We start from the raw sequence: 16,498 nt of genomic DNA on the forward strand, positions 1-16,498 counted from the left end.
TGTAGTGTAGTTTGTAGTTTGATCAAAAGGATCTGCCACAGGCAACAATATGGATCTACCGCTGGGCAGTGCTTCCCAGCCTTTTCAAGATTTCACTCATTTATATCAATCAGGGCATTGTTGGTTACTCTTGGCATTGTCAAAGGCAGAGGGGCAGAGTGAAACCCATATTGAATTCCGGTCCCGGCTAGTGAGACTTTTCACAGATTAGGCTCTGACTGAACATTTCTCAGAAAAGCCGACATGAAGCCACAGATCGAGCAGTCAGCCAAGTCAGCAGCAGAGAGAGGAAGTGAGGCTTTTCCCTGACAAAACAAGACACTGATTAAAACCCAAAGCACATTATGCAGTATGCACAAAACCCCACCCTCTGAGCCAGACCATATCAGACTCATATCAGTAATACATCAGTCTGCTGCTACAGTTAGCTGCCCCAATGTGTGTGCGTTCCTCCTTAAGAGCATTACTTTTGGTGATAAAACTATTCTTATTCAACCTTTTGAAGCATGAAATGAGTTTGATTTAATTCATCCGCTGTCCAAGATGGAAAATTCATTGTGTGGCAAGGTACAATAAAAGAAACAGACTACAGTCGTAACACCTGGAGAAATTTGAGTTTTTATTTCCCCTGTACTCAAATGAATGGCAACAAAAAGATAACAGCCAAACTAACTTTGAAAAACAGCCAATGACAAAACGAGTACAGCTCAGCTGAGTCACTCTGTCAATTAAAAAATCTGCAGCCCCAATGAAAAAGCACTTAGACTGGTTTTCATTTCTGTTTTGTAGTCCTGAAAGGTCATCCCAGGACAAGGACCAAAGGGAATCACGTTGTTTGCTGTCAGCGCTAACGTCAGTGACATTGCAATTCCTTGGATTGCTATGCAATAAAAAGCCACCCCACACCTTGCAGTTGAATATATTTAATGTGAATCATAGCAGCAGGAAATGTTGCGCTTGCATCAGCAGTTACTCAATACACATCTGATACGGCAGTAGGAGGGTGAACAGTAAACAGCGAGGCTGTTATCAATGAGATAAAACAACAAACAGTAACACTGAACTACATGCATCCGTCATGCGTAGGAAGGCAATCTGAGTCCAGCATGGGATTGGCAGACTCTGCCACTAACAAGGAAAACAACTAGAGAGGCAATCACAGAGTGGAAATACATTGAATGGCTATTGCTAAAAAATGCAGACCACAAAAGCAGCAAAAATAGAGTTTGATTTCATGAAAATCTTAAGAATTATAATTTTAAACAATAATATTTCCAGATATTTTTTAGATAAGATTCAGCTGAAGGGTAGTTAGCAAAAGGCTTGTCCTGCTTTTCAACTAATGGCAGCTTTGAAAGAAAAAAACAAACAAACATGCAGTTCATCAGTCCATCTCAGACAGCGCTTTAACCACTGTTTGCCACCACAGCAACGCTAGAGTCAAGGGTGACTTTAAGGGACATCAGTGTAACTCAAGTCTGGGAAAACAAAGGTTTTGTTTCGCACAAAAGCACTATAGTTTGTTTGAGAAAGGATCCTTTGGTCTCTGTTTAGTCATCCCACCCCTCGCGTCCACTCCTCTTGTGTCCACCACCCCTCAACACCCACACACACACACATACACATGCACAAATGTCTACTCACAGAGCCCCTATTGTTCTGTTTCACATTGTAACCCACTGAGCGGAGTGGCATCAGAAAGAAGGCACATACACACACAGTAGGGGTGCCAACAGTCCTCTGTCTCCCCGCCTCAGATTAGAAGGACAGTAAACACCAACTGACAACCTAAAACCATCAAAGTATCATAATAAGATTCTAAGGACAATGAAGACCCACCCTGAGTAATCAAAGGCGTGTGAATATACTGTGCAGAAAAACGCTGGTAGTTAAACAGGCACAGATGTATGAGTTGCCTAATCAGTTTTCTGTCAATAAATGTGGTTTGGCCATTTGAACGCGGGGTGTCAATTGGTTTATTTTACCTGTCGGAGGAGCCAAGAGCCAGAGGTAGGTCAGCGGTAGGAGAAGGAGGTGAGGTAAGCTCCAGGTGAGCAGCTTGCGGTGTGCATAGGACATTTTCCTAGGACCTAGAAGGAGGAAACAGAACTATGGTAGAGCACTGTTCACTGGACACAAATGGGGTGTTAAAGCCATGTAAAATTACTACATAATAAATCTTTAACAAGGCAAGGTCTACTAGAATTAATGATGGGATAACCACGGAAGCGCCAACCAAAATTACTCACCAACACCTCTGACATTTAAGTAATTTCAGAGGCAAGTACTACTGACTGACTCATGCTAGCTACTCTGTGAGGCTTTATTTCACTAATTCAGCACTACACACAAAGTATAGCTAAGCCTGATGGGAATGTAATTAGATTTCGTCATAAAATCAAGTATTGGACAAAGCAAAGTTTGAGCTAATGATGGTGCTAGCAGAAAAGTCAATGGGATCACCCAGTTCATCCTGAAGGGGATGTGAACATTTGTACCAAGTTTCATGGCAAATCCATACAATACTCGTCGAGACATTTCACTAAAAGCTACATCATGGTAGCGCTAGATTAAAAGACTTAAAAGAGGATCACTTAAGTCATTAGGATACATCCTATTGGGAGCCATGAATGTTTGCCAATTCAAGTAGTTGTTGAGATATTGTTGTCTCAACCAAAGTAGTGTATTGACGACAGACAGAACGACTGACATTGTCATCCACAGAGTCATGCTGCTAAAATAGCTAAAAAGGCTACAGAGTCACTTACTGAGATGACAGAAGAAGAAAAACAGACTTGAGGTTGTTTGTATTACATTGCAGTAAGGATAACATTGAGCTTTTAGACTTCGCCCTTCGACCACTACAGGCAGGTCTGACTTCCATCCCACTCAAAAAAATAACAGCTGTGAAGCCAGCTGACCAATCGAATGTACAGTTAGTTTACTCTCAAGCCTGCCTAAAGAAACCAAGCACACACGCCAAATAAAAAGTGCAACCTGCAAAACACGCCGTGTTTACCTTTCTCCCGTCCAGGCGGTGGAAGAAAGAGATGTGGGAAGAGAGAGTGAGGAGTTAGGTTGGCAGCGAGGTGCTGTGAGGTGATGGGTGAAGACGGGTCAACACCAGCACTCTGTGGAAGAGATCCAACATGGCCGCCACTGGGGCCTTCACAGGCTCAGCTGCTCAAACACAACGCTAGGGAGGGAACAACAGAGAAAGAAAATGATTTAATACGTCAATTATTTAATTCTTTTCACATTAGGGTGGACATGTGTGACCATACAGGGCTGGGTGGTGATTCGTAGTTACTGTATAATGACAATCAGTGCAATTGGATCATAATTTGATCATAATGTGTTGGCAGCTTTAAAAAATCTGTTTTCCACATTAATGGTACAAAGACAATATAATTAAAAATGAATGAAATTAGCTTTTGATGTTTTTGTTTAACACATGAGAAGAGTTTTGTCTGATGAAATGCATAACAGTGGAGTATAATTATCAGAAAAATATTCTTATTTTTATAGTGACTTCATCCATATAACCCTGCCATAACATCAAGATGTTCAAGTATGTTCTTTCCTACATTGATTACTGAGAGAAAAGAGCACTTTAGCTCTTCAGAAAAGTACTCTGAAGAGCTTCAACAACACATGAGTCTCATTACGAAAGTTTAGACTAAACCACTTCAACTGAAGGTACTGGAGAGAGCACAAAAGGGAGGACTGGTACATGAACTGTACTGTTATAGATGGATCTGAGGATTACAAGATGATAATTAATCATATGACACTACATCATGAATTGATTAAACTATTCAAGAGGACAAAAATAGAAGAAGAAGAAAAATAAAATCAGTTTGGTGATCTGTTGGAAACAAATACTCCAGAGCTTCCCGTTAGAGAACATTTCAGTCTACTGTCTTCTGTTGTAATTATGACATAGAAAGAAATGTTCCCTGCTTGAGTGTAGCAATAATACAACAAGTTAGTCTCATTATGCAACCATTCTGCTAATATCCTGTGAGCACTGTCCTTTAAACTATTAGCTGAAGCGACACTGAAGTGAAGATGAAAAAGACAAGAAAATGTGACAGGTGTCAAGTCCCACTGTCTTAGCCAAAGGGCATACATCAGCACACTACGCAAAGCACACAATCTAAACTACTCAATCTGTCCTTTGTTGCCTTAGGTGTTTAGTCTTTAAGGTTTACAACCTATTACTCGCAGTACGCGTTTGTGGTGAATATGAAAATGAGTTGGAGGATTGCTGCATGCCTGAAAACCACAAGCTCTTATTTCTCTCCTTTGCAGTCGCAGCACTATTATCAGATAAATGCATCCTTCAGTGATCCTCCATACTATTGTTTAAATGAGTCTTTTCTATGTGGCACTCAAGAGGGTTGGACTCAGGTCAGACCCACATGGGAGACACGAGTTAAACATGGTACTTGATGTACGAATGATTGCACAATATATAATCTGACAGCGCAGTACATAAGATTACATAGTGTATATGAAATTATGCCCGAGGCACAGACCATCCAGGGTTGACATCACAGTGCTAAATGTCCTTTCCTCCGGTTGGTGTAATGAGGAAGATTCTAATTTTAAAGTAATCAGTAATGATGATTCATCATATTAGATTAGAGAATGATTAATTTGCTAAATGAGATGACGCCAAAAAAAGGAGCAAGACTCGGACTGTTGGACTCCACTCATGAGAAAGTTTAACATCAGCCAACATGATTACATGATTGTGTTGTTTTGGGGTACCGAAGCAAATTTTGCTCTTTTAAAAGGTAACGTAACACGTTAGCAAAGCTGGTTTATGATTTGACGTGGAACACATGGAGTGAGTCTGAGTGAAGAAGCCATACACTCACTTTTTTCCCCCCTCTCAAATGTTCATGCAAGTTCTTACAGCAGAAGAGGGAAAAAAAAGAAAAGGGGGGGCGTGAACAGTACAAGTTCTGGGACACTGTGTTCAAGACGTCTGCAAGCCTTCTTCTTCACAATGTCTCACCAGGAGACCACTATGGGGCAATCTGGTAACAAATCAAGCAGCTTTCACGAGCATCTGCTGTGCAAACAGTCTGTAAAGGTAAACTAGATGCTATACATCCAGATTTGGTGGGAAATTATGTTACTCAGTGAACATTGGTCAGTTTTTTTTTTAAACCTGCAAATGATAATGATATATTATCCTTTACAGAATTACTACTTTGTAGGATTCAAGGTAGGTGATAACAACATTAAGATTGTAATTTCATGACAGCAAATAATAAATCTGCTACAACTATACTAGATCTGTTAAAACTGTTGTAAGAAAGATGCTATTTATACACACAGACTCACTATATATACATAAACTATCACCGTAAGCTATCAGGTAAGTCATTTGTATAACTTTGTAAACAGTAACAGGGGGGGTGAAGTGTATTATTTGGAATGAAGTCTTTCATATGATAGCAATCTCTTCCACACATGCACAACATAAACCGCTGACACCAACCTCTATGGTCTGCCTCCATATGTGAATTTGCATTCCTGCACACACACACACGCTTGAGCTCCAGCAGCCTCCTCTGCTATAATCAGCAGCAGCAGCTCAGTCAGTCCAAAATCCACGAAGTCATTTGTCCTCCTCTTGCTTGTTTTTCAGTCCCAGGTAAAGCCACCAAAGCAGGAAGAAAAAAAAGATCCAGGTAAAAATAATCCAGACAAAAACAATGTGAGGGATTCAGTCACGTTTTTTCCTCCTTGCTGAAGTCACAACTAAGTGGATTCAGCCTCTTTTTTTTTCCTGCGCAGCAAATGCCAAGAGGTTGATGGTGGTTTGAATGTGTGCAGCAGCAGTAACGCTCAGGTGCACTCGGTCACCTGGGCTGATGACAGCTCGGCCATTATAGACTTTTCAATAGCTACTTTTCCCTTGAGAAGCTTCTGCAGAACAATGATCTCTGTGACCAATAGACCCCTTACATCCAGGAGGACAAGTTCTCTCTCTCTCTCTCTGTCTCTGCCCGTTTCCTCTTCCTCCTCTTTCTCTCTCTCTCTCTCTCTCTCTCTTTTGCAGAAGTCAATAGCACAGTTGTCAGCGCTGTATTGGCTTCTAGGCAGACAGGTTGGTGGAGCTTTCTCTTTAATGACACCAAATCCCACGCACAATCTCTTCAGGCTGCTGAAAGGAAATAATAAGTTGTTTTTTTTTTTTTTATTTATTTCTCTCCCAAACTCAGAGTCCTGGAGCAGTCAACAAAAATAATAACATTTTGCAAAGACAATTACAGTGATATCTTGACAAAACTAAATATTCTAACCCTCGGATACATTTTAATCAGGTGCAACACAAGTATCACAAGTATAAAGAGTATAAAGAATATATCAATTGAAGCTCAGCTTACCTGAAGTGCAACAACTGACTGTTTATAAACCCACACTATTAGTTCTTAACTTCAAATAGATTTTTCACCTGATGATAGGGAGAGTCCAGACATTTATAAAATTAAAAAACTAAAAGCCTTTTAATTAAGCTTACTTTGGCTTAATAATACTGTTCTTTTTTGTCATTTTTTTCCTGATTTGCTATACTAATTTTGTCTTGCAGAAGTAGCACATAGGAACAATAATAAAATATTATGTGTAACACTCTTTTACCACTTTCAACTTCTCTTTTTTTTTTGTTTTTGGCTATTTAATTTGTTTGTACTTATTGCTATCACTGATTGTTTTTTCTGTTCTGCATGCTACTTTTCCTGTATGTTTTTTTTTCTTCTCCATTTTGTTTACTAATAGATGAGTCTATTGAAATGTCTTTTATTGCCAAGCTGCAAGCCAAATTTTCCAGTATCTATAACTATTTTTGACACTTAATCAGTTAAACGATTAAGCAATCAAAGTAATAAAATAAGTGCATGATTGACGGCTTGAATGAGGAACTGTCAATCAAATGCAAACGCATGAGTAAATGCACTGAAGACAATTCATCCAAAATGGTGGGCTCGTGCATAATGTATTTTACAAGCCTGAAAACAGATTTACGAAAAACAGGACGCCTCTAGCAGTCAGATAATTTAATAGAGGCCGATAGCTCTAGCCTGCGCAGTCCACTGCACTATCACCAAATTACAAACGAGTGACGGTTGATTCAATAATGTGACACATCGTTTCTACTAGATCCTTTTATGCGAGGCATACTGAGGTCCGAGCGCTGAGACGGGAAAGCTGAGGTTGAACACCTTAGGGTATTTCACCTGTATAATCCAGGATCACACGCGTTTAAGGCACCTTGAGGCTAACAGCTGCTGGCATCTCTCTTTCACCTCACGCAGAGTCACGGATTCATCCTGTGCGTTTTTAATGGCAACTGTCACGACACCATTAAAGAATGAAAGTGTAACACGGACACACAGACAACAGAAAAACGGCACCGTCTTACACTTTCGGTCCGTCGCTTTGGTGTGTTGGTGTCGTCGTCGTTGTTGCTGTTGTCCGCTGTACAGTGAATTAGGTCAGTGTCCCTCTCGCTTGTACAGCTGATGTACCTTTTAACTGTCAAGTTAGCCAAAATGATAAACAACGCTTCCGCTGGCTGGAATTTTTAAAATAAAGTACTTAATGGCATAGCCGTTGGAAGGTTTGCAGGCGATAAAGGCACAATAATGACTATTAACAATACATACAAGACGGCGGATATAGTACACTAAACGACGCTACAAATTATATTACATACATAACGTACTTTTTTGAATTCTAGTTTTGCTTCTCCACCATCTTGAGTGAACGGTTAACGTTAATCCGACTACTTCCGGCCTGCGCCACCTGCTGACCGCTGTCAAGGCGAGCTCAACAAAAATAGCCAAGTTCCTGCATTTTATCGAGCGTCATGGCCGTGGTGTATTTGGTGCGAAAAATATGAGGAAAAGAGTAAAATGGTTTTTCTTCTCCTTGAAAATCACGCAGCTTCGCTTCTTCAGGTCGTGTCTAGATGGTAACCCTAGATTTCCAAAACTCTCGCGAGAGTTGTGCGCGTGTTTCCTGCATAATGTGCGTTGTTTGTCACTGTATGAAAATAATTATGATGTATGATGTGACAAGGCTGTGGTTAAGGTAAAGGTTAGTTTTAGGCGCAAAAAACAGCTAGTTAAGGATAGGGACAGTTCATGGTTTGGGTTAAAATAATTACTCTCGCGAGATCTTTCGCAAATCTAGGGTTGCCTTCTAGGCACGACCGCTCCTCCGCCGTTACCACACGGAGCAAAATGGCGTCGTCACCTTCCAACTATCCCCGCTGCTATTGGTTGACTGACATTGTTGGACCGTTTTCATTGGTTTCTTTCTTTTATTTTGACAGGTTACTTCCTGAAGGTGCTCACGAGTTGTTGTCGCGCGCTAAGAGCGGTTGAGAGGGTTGTCAACAATGTAAGTTATTTTATAAACGTTTTATGATTCAAATGTTACATCCCGAATTGTTGCCAACCGTTACTGAGAATGAATCATGCAAATCAGCTGAAAACCATTGATTTGGCTACTCTCGTTGCCCCATAACAGTGTGGAGCTAATCAATGACATGATTGACCGTTTGATTTTCAAGTCACTTTTAGAGTTCACTTACTTTATTATTGCTCTCTTCTTGGTTAAACAGAGGTCACAATGGCTGACAGCGCCGAAGTTACACCTGTCGTGAGCTGCCAGCCTCCTTGTCCTGGAAAAGAGGAGCAGGGAGGAGGAGGAGGAGAAGGTGAAGGTGGAGGATCCTCAGAGAGGGACACAGGAGGTGGTTTGACTGATGCTCAGAATGAGGTGTTGGAGAAATGTCTCCATGCTCTCAAACACGCTAAAAATGATAGCCACACATTGGCTGCACTTCTGCTGGTAAGAAAATAGGGTGCAAATTACACACAGTTATACCACTCTGCTAGATTTCTTCTCCATCTGATCACAGAGCAACAATATAGTTCATCCCCCCGCATTATAGTCGTCTTACTGACTTAACTGCTGCACAAAGTGAGTTGAAGACACACCTGCACACATGGCAGAGAATCATCAGATACCTGGATAAGCTGTTTGCATACAACAATATCCCAGTTTCTATTGGAGCAAACCAGATTGACATATTTGGTTTCTCGGGTTAAACCTTCTAGAAACCAGGATATGACATTTACATGTGCAAACACATAACTGGTATACTTAAAAAATCCAATGCAACCAGGATACTATTGTACATGTAAACACAGTCATTGATAGTTTACCAACTGTTTGCACTATGGCTTACTAAAATATAATGTACTTAAGTCTAGATATATCTGTGCCTCTGTTTATTTTAACCACATGTAGTTACTATTTACATGGACTACAAACTTTTAATATTAACCAGATCATTGAAACATTCTGAATTAGAAATTAAGATGTAAGCAAAATGCTGATTTTATTTTATTTTTTTACTCACTTGTAGTAGGCTTATTTAGCCATGCAGATGGACACCTACATTGTGTCAGGGTGGAGGCAGAAACGTGTCATAATCTGAGCAGATAAAACCAAAACTAGAAGAAGATTTAAGTGAGAAAATGTTTGTTTTTGGGTTTTTTTGCAATTTGGATGAGCCGACCCTTTAATCCAAGTAAACTCAGAAGAACAGAGACCGTATTTGTGACAAGACTGTGACCTATCTTATTTTCCTCTCTCTGTCTGAAGATCACTCGTTTGTGTCCAGCAAGCCAACTAGACAAACCCACCTTGAGGCGCATCTTCGAGGCAGTCGGCCTCAACCTTCCAGCTCGGCTTTTGCTGACAGCAGTCAGGGGGAATGACAACTCCGGTTTACCCCCACATGAACTCCTGTCATTGGGCACGGCTCTGTTGTCTGCCCTGAGCACAGATCCGGACATGGCCTGTCAGCCCCAGCTCCTCACCACAATCCCGCTTCTTCTGGGCATCTTAGCAAACGGTCCCATGAACCAGCAGAAACAGGCAGCAGAGGAACAGAACCAAGCTGGAGAGATGGGGCCGAGTCCAGATAGTAAAATCCACTTGGCGGAGATTTCAAACCCAGGAAGTAATTCCGCCAATCTGGCCAAATCGGCAAGAGAGACTGAGACAGGCAAGCAAAAGGGGGATGATAGCAGTGCAACAAATGGAGTATCAACCCCTCAAGAAGCCTCACCCTCCTCCAAGCTGGACGAGGCCTTGGCAGCTGACTGCTACCAGGTTCTGACAGCTGTGTGTGCCTTACCCAAGGGTCCTGACCAGCTGCTGAGCAGGGGTGCCGTCCCGGCTCTGTGCCAAGCAGTGGAACAAAACCAAACCTACAGCCACAAGAGGGGGCTTGCCTTGCTTGGTTGCCTTCTCTCAGGTAAAACCAAAGACAAAGCATGGAGTAAACACCCTGCAGAGCTCCTCGCTCTGCTGGTCAGGCTCTCTAAAGACTTCTGCCAATCCAAAGACCAGACCAAGCTGGATATGTGTTCCCAGTTGGTGCAGTTTCTCCCCCCGGCGGGAGTGGAAGTGGAGAGAGAGGAGCTGAAGGGAGTCGTGAGCCGTGTGTGGGGGGAATTGAGACCCATGATGCAGGCTAAGTTGACGCCGAGGCAGATCGGGCCAATCCTGGTCCTCTGTGCGTGTCTGCTAGATTTGTATGGTTGGGAGCAGGTGGGACCGCCAAAATTCTGCTGTTTACTGGTGAACCGGGCCTGTGTGGAGGTCAGAATGGGTTTGGAGGAACCACCTGGTAGTGATCTGAGCCCAGAGCTGCAAGACACAATCACAGGTAGTTTGCTTATTCAAATTCCAAAGCTGAAGCCACAAGAATAGTTTGTTTGTTTGTTTACTGTTTGTCCTCTAAGTTTGAGTTTCTGGAAGACAAGCATATGAATCTGATGCTGTTTAGCAATCAACTTGGAAGTCCTGGGTGTTGGTTCTCCACAAGAACCACGATACATCATAAATATTATGTCTTATGGCAGCAATCCCAGATTCAGATCACCACAAAAATCTTAACAGCTGATGCTTGGGCCACGGGCTAGATGTCAGACAAAACTGTGTACCACATTTTCAGATGTCTTAAGACACAGATTGGTGAAAATATAATCAAACAACCCTAACTCAAGGTCCACTCGCTCTGTTGTCCTGGAGCTTTCAAATGCATAACACTGTCCTCGTGAACAGATGGAGTTTTCTCAGTTGCCATAGAAACGTAGATGATCAAAATTTCCAGGCACCTGTAGGATTTCTCATCCATGTTGATGTAAAAGCTTAGCTTGAAGGGTAATGTTTGACCTTTGAAACAGCAGTAGACAGAACAAACACATATTTTGTCAGCGCTGTTTGCATTGTTGTTTCCAAGATCAACCGTGTCAAGCTCATATTTCCATCTTCTTTGGATTACAACAGTGTTAAACAGTAAAACCATGACATAAAGCGTCCAGCCCACACTACTCCCTTGATCATCTTCCGATTTGAAAGTTAAATATTTGCGTCTATCGCTCTAACAATAACAATAAAGGTTAATGATTTGCTGTTGTTGCTCAGAGGAGACAAGTAGTCTTGAACTTGAAGCATTAATGCATAATGATAACACCAATAGCGGGTCATAAACTAGGTAGCACTGTGAAACTATGCACGTGGTAAAACATAATTAACTTCTTTATTTATTTAAACTGCGTCTCGTCATTCCCAGGCTGTTACAGGATCATGGAGGCGGCCATAGAGCAGGCCTGCTGTCTGGGCGTCATGCAGACGGCCGCGCCTCCTCAGAGCTCCGTCTCCACGCTCAGCCTGCAGCAGAGCAGGCAGGTCCTCGGCGTGCTGGAGGAGGCCTTCTCTGCTGTAATGTACCACTTGCAGCAGGTGAGAGGATGATACTTAAGCTTCTTTATTCCAAATGAGCTACTTGTTGCTGCTGCTAGAAAGACCAGTCAGTGAAAGAGGGCAGCAAACTGTTCCCAGCTTTAATGATATGAAATTCCTGCTCCTTATCTCTTTCAATATTTTGAAGTCCCACACTAATGCTTATGTTCTCTGTGCTGTAAAAACAGTAAACTTCCTCTGAGTTCAGTCCTTCCTCTCTTCCTGTTCTCCCAAGGTGGACCCAAGTCGCTATGGCAACCCTTTTATTTTCGCCACATTCCGCTCTCTGTGCTCATGGCTGGCAGAGGAGACGTCCTGTCTGAAGGAGGAAGTGACCGGACTGCTGCCGTTCCTGATCGGCTACTCCCGGAGCCACATGCAGGGAGAGAGCCAAGAGCAGCAGGGCCTCTCCGACTGGATGGCCGACATGTCCGTCGCCGAGGAGAGAGCGGCCTGGACGGGCAAAGAAGCTCTGAGGTAAAAAAATGACAACAAGCATCAGAGGGAATCACCTTTTTTTTATGGTTTAAAACAGTCACATAAACAGTGGATGTTTTTATTCCTCCACGTCGGCGAGGCGTACAACCTCAAGGCGGTGTTTCTAGTTTATCGTGATCTTTTGTTGTCTTTCGTCTTCACTTGTATGTCCCGTTTCTGTCAGTGTAACAACATTCTTGTGAGCTCAGTCATTTAAAAACAATAGGTGACATGTTATTTTCCCTAAACTCTTCCTCAATGCTGTAAGATGAGCTCTGTTTTGTTTTGTTTTGATTTGTTTGAGAACAGGCAATCACTTAAGGGCTGTATCTAACTGAAACGGTTTACCAGGTAGTTTAACAGGTAGTGTAGCAGGTGATCCTTGATAGAAATGTGTAATTTCTGACTCCATATTTTGTGCTGCTTTGATAAATTGTTAAGACATGTAGAGCTGCAATTAATCAGCAACAATTTCGTAATTGTTCAATTATTTAGGTTGTTTTTTTAAAGCAAATATGTCAAAAATGTGATGGTTTCAGGTTCTCAGATTTGAGAATTTGCAGCCTTTCCTTGTCTTACATTACGGAAAATTGCATATCTTTGGATTTTGGACTGTGGTTTGGACAAAATATGACATTTAATGACATCTCCGGGGACTCTAGGAAATTGTGATGGATGTTTTTCACTGTTTTGATGTTTTATAGAATCAATGAATCAAAGAAATGAGAATAAGCAATTATTAAAATAATTGTTAGTTTCAGCCCTAATAACATCCTATTTTTCTTCCTAAGTGCTCTAAACCACAACACAATTAAGAAAATGAATACATCATCATAATATCAATGTTATCTCTATTTTATTTTCTCTCTCTGTCTCATCTTCCTCCTCCCCCTCTCTCAGGTATCTCCTCCCAGCTCTGTGCCACCTGTCAGCGGAGGAAGGTCCCAGAAAGGTGCTGCTGACCCTCGACACCCCGGCGCTGCTGGTGGACTTCCTGTCCCAGAGCTGGACTTCCCTGAGGGGGAAAAGTGGAGTGGCATCAGCAAGAGACCCCAGCATGGAGACAGCCTGCTCGGCCCTCCTCAACTTCACCGTCACAGAGCCGGAGAGAGTCAGGTAGCTGCTTGGAAACATATTCATGTTAGCATCAGTTTATTATAGTGCAAATTCCAAATTATTTTTTCTCTTCTTGTTTGTTTTCTAGGAAGGACCCATGTTTCAGAACTCTGGAAGCCCTTCTGAGTGAAACGCTTCCTGTTTTGGTGCATAAACCCCGCCTCCTGGTCCTAGCAGCAAATTACTGCACTTTGGGACTAATGATTGGCCGACTTAAATCAGCTCCTACAGGTTAAAGTAGTTTTGATTATTCACACACTTGGTACCAAATATTTTGCAGTTGACCTCAGCTGCTCATGCAAATACACTGTGTGCTAGATTACTACAATTATACAGTAATTCTACAGTATTATACTGCAGACCTACACTATTCAGTGGTAATTGTGTTTCTCTCCAGTGTTATTGACAAGGTTTCAAGTGACAGTGTTTTTGTAATTGACTTCTTTCACAGCAGACATTTGTCTTGTCATAGCAGGGAAGCACAGGTGGAACTAACAATATTAATAGTGGCTTCATTTCATTGTGATGACCCAGTAAGCCATGCGAGAGCCAGCCTGCATAACACTAAGGCTGTGGAACAGGCAAAGCTAAATGGAATCAAGCCATTAGTTAGACCTTTTAAAAGGATCAATAAATCCCACACGCTGTCGATCACTCGTACTTTATTTTCGACATTTCAGCCCTCAGACTTTCATCAGGGAATGTTCATTCAACATGAACGAGATCTAAGGACTGAAACCTTGTAAATAAAGTGAGTACAAGCGATTAACAGTGTGCGGGATTTTTTGATCCTTTCACAGTCGCAGTTTAGCATCAGACGCACCCACCCACAAGATCTTCTGGAGCGTAGGAACTTTATAGGTTACCTATTAGTGATACCTTTGCCTTTCCTCCTATGGTATCCATGGGAATGCAGAGCTCTGGGTTGGGCAGAGATGTCGTCATACACAAGACGCAGATACAAAATGCGGTGAATCAACATACTCTCTGTAATCTGAAAGGGGAAGTGAAGAAATCCCAGGGAAATATCATCCAACTCTGTATTTCTACACTTCTTTTTTTGTGTCTCTTTGAGCTCATTGTTTTGGCTTTAAAGCTCACATATTTACTGTATTTTTAAGAGCTGCTCTGTATGCATCGATTTCCAGCAAACAAAGCTCCAAATAGCAAGCACATCAGTTCAATTCAATACAACTTTATTTATCTCTGTAACAGAAATTGTATGAAGCAGCTTGCCACCCAGATCAACACACACAGTTGATAGGAAAGGAAGGAAAAGCTAAGATGCTAAGAACACTTTACTCAGGAGATGGTGGACACAAAACAGACCATGTAGACCCACATTCTTCAAATAGCCAATAAAAAAAAGAGTCCATGCCATCTGGATGTGAAAGTGGACAGTTGTTTTCTAACCCAACAGCCACAACAACTACATATACTGTCCACAGGCTGAGGATATAGTGGTGTTTTTATATTTGTAGGCTTGTTTTGATGTGTTTCTGCCCTCTAGTGGCCACAGAAGTGATTAGTGCAACTTTCTTATTATTATGTAAGTAATGTGGGGTTTTTTTTTCCTTGACATTTGGTTGGGACTCTTTTAGCATTTACAGTAGAAAACTTAAGTTATTTTTATCTCCTAGGGATGTATTATTTCTTCTTTTTTGTGCTTTGTACATTTGAAACTGGAACATAACTTTGCTTCAAAAGTATTAGATCTGTTAACAAAAATTTTTTTCATCGACTAAAGGTTAAATTTCCTCTTTTGTCTCCAGGCTCGGCAGAAGCGGGCCAGAGGCGGTTCTTCTCCACAGCTCTCCGGTTCCTCCGCGGCGCCCTGGACTCCGGCTCCGGCCCCGGACCGGTCAAGGTGAGCCTCAGCTGGGAGGAGAGTTGGGACGAGGCCGCGGAGCTCTGGAGGTTGAGTCTACAGGCTCTGGGAGGCTGCGTCCGCGCCCAGCCCTGGATCACCGCACTGGTCAGAGAGGAAGGTTGGCTCAAACACACGCTGGCTATGCTGGCTCAGTGTAGCGCGCTACCCGACCAGCACACGCAGGAGGTGCTAGAAGAAGCCCTGTGCGCCATGGCGAACCAATGCACGCAATGTAAGCAGGAGATCGGAGACACGATGATGAGAAACCATAAAGGAGCTTTGAGCTCTATGAGGAACCTGAAGAAGTCGGTGGGAGTGAAGTGAAAACAAACTGCTGCAGACGGACAGTGAACTCTTTAACGGAGGTGAAAATCAAGTCGCACTTAGAAAATTAAAAAAACAACAACATGACTATCACTGAAGCCAAACTGGTGTGTTTATTATTTATACCATTCTGACATGGATCATGTGTTACCTTTTGTGCCGAGGACAAAAGGTGTGTCTCCGTGTATCATATTTTCAGTGTAAAAGCACTCTTATTATCATTTAGTTTTCTTTATTTGCATGAAAGAGACAGCAGTTCTCTCCACCTGGAACCTGCCAGTGAATGTTGAAATGTAAATGCATTTAATAAAGAATTATTTTATTAGAGAACAGTAAGAATTTTTTTTTTTGCCAGTTTTACTTTACTTTTTGTTTCTCTTGTAGCTTTAATTGGACTTTTTTTTGTTTGTTTAATTTATTTTATTTTTTAAAACCAACACCCAGTTGAACAGCTGCACTGCCTCCAGAAGTTTAGCAGCGGAGTAAATATCATACAGTTGTTCAAATCTGCATTAACTTCTTGTTTTCTCTTAATGACCACAAGATGGCGCGATGAGACTTTATGTGTACTGAAGTTCTTGATAACCGACACACTTCCGCTCTCATTTATCCACATTTCTGCATGTTTTCTATCCGGTCAAAGTCTCTAAATACAAACCTCGGTTATGTTTTTTCTTCTCCTGGATTCTAAGAGTCATTTTATTCCGTTAAAATTGATGAGTGCAACATAAAAACACACAAATGATCATAGAGGACAATTATAGAATCAGTCTTTTTTTTAAACTGGTTATGTGAAATAAAATAAATTCATTGCAACAACGATTTAGAGTAAAATGATCTTTTTGCTTTAACTTTTTCAAATAG

At 41.7% G+C, this 16,498-nt stretch overlaps 2 protein-coding genes across 9 annotated transcripts in view; one reads left to right on the plus strand and one right to left on the minus strand.

The window, feature by feature from the left end:
• kiaa0319l (KIAA0319-like ortholog) overlaps positions 1–8,710 on the minus strand; it is a 24,606-nt gene extending 15,896 nt beyond the window's left edge. The window contains exons 1-4 of one of the 8 annotated variants that reach the window (XM_067612496.1): positions 8,618–8,710; positions 5,516–6,184; positions 3,020–3,196; positions 1,986–2,090 (exon numbers count right to left, since the gene is read on the minus strand). In XM_067612496.1, the coding sequence (XP_067468597.1) occupies positions 1,986–2,079 (94 nt within the window). In that variant the 5' untranslated portion in view covers positions 2,080–2,090; positions 3,020–3,196; positions 5,516–6,184; positions 8,618–8,710. Of the gene's footprint in view, positions 1–1,985; positions 2,091–3,019; positions 3,197–5,515; positions 6,185–7,256; positions 7,392–7,441; positions 7,725–7,744; positions 7,997–8,617 lie in introns of those variants that run through there. The other 7 variants (XM_067612499.1, XM_067612495.1, XM_067612492.1 and 4 more) reach the window with 7 other exon arrangements.
• On the plus strand, positions 8,277–15,964 carry ncdn (neurochondrin). Its single transcript, XM_067612501.1, has 8 exons — positions 8,277–8,424; positions 8,648–8,877; positions 9,697–10,768; positions 11,678–11,847; positions 12,083–12,324; positions 13,225–13,440; positions 13,529–13,671; positions 15,213–15,964. The coding sequence occupies exons 2-8, from the start codon at positions 8,656–8,658 to the stop codon at positions 15,632–15,634; spliced, it is 2,487 nt and encodes an 828-aa protein (XP_067468602.1). The 5' UTR covers positions 8,277–8,424; positions 8,648–8,655; the 3' UTR covers positions 15,635–15,964.
• Positions 15,965–16,498: the final 534 nt, after the last annotated feature.

This window comes from Thunnus thynnus, chromosome 15 (assembly GCF_963924715.1).
Source record: "Thunnus thynnus chromosome 15, fThuThy2.1, whole genome shotgun sequence".
Lineage (NCBI taxonomy): Eukaryota > Metazoa > Chordata > Actinopteri > Scombriformes > Scombridae > Thunnus > Thunnus thynnus.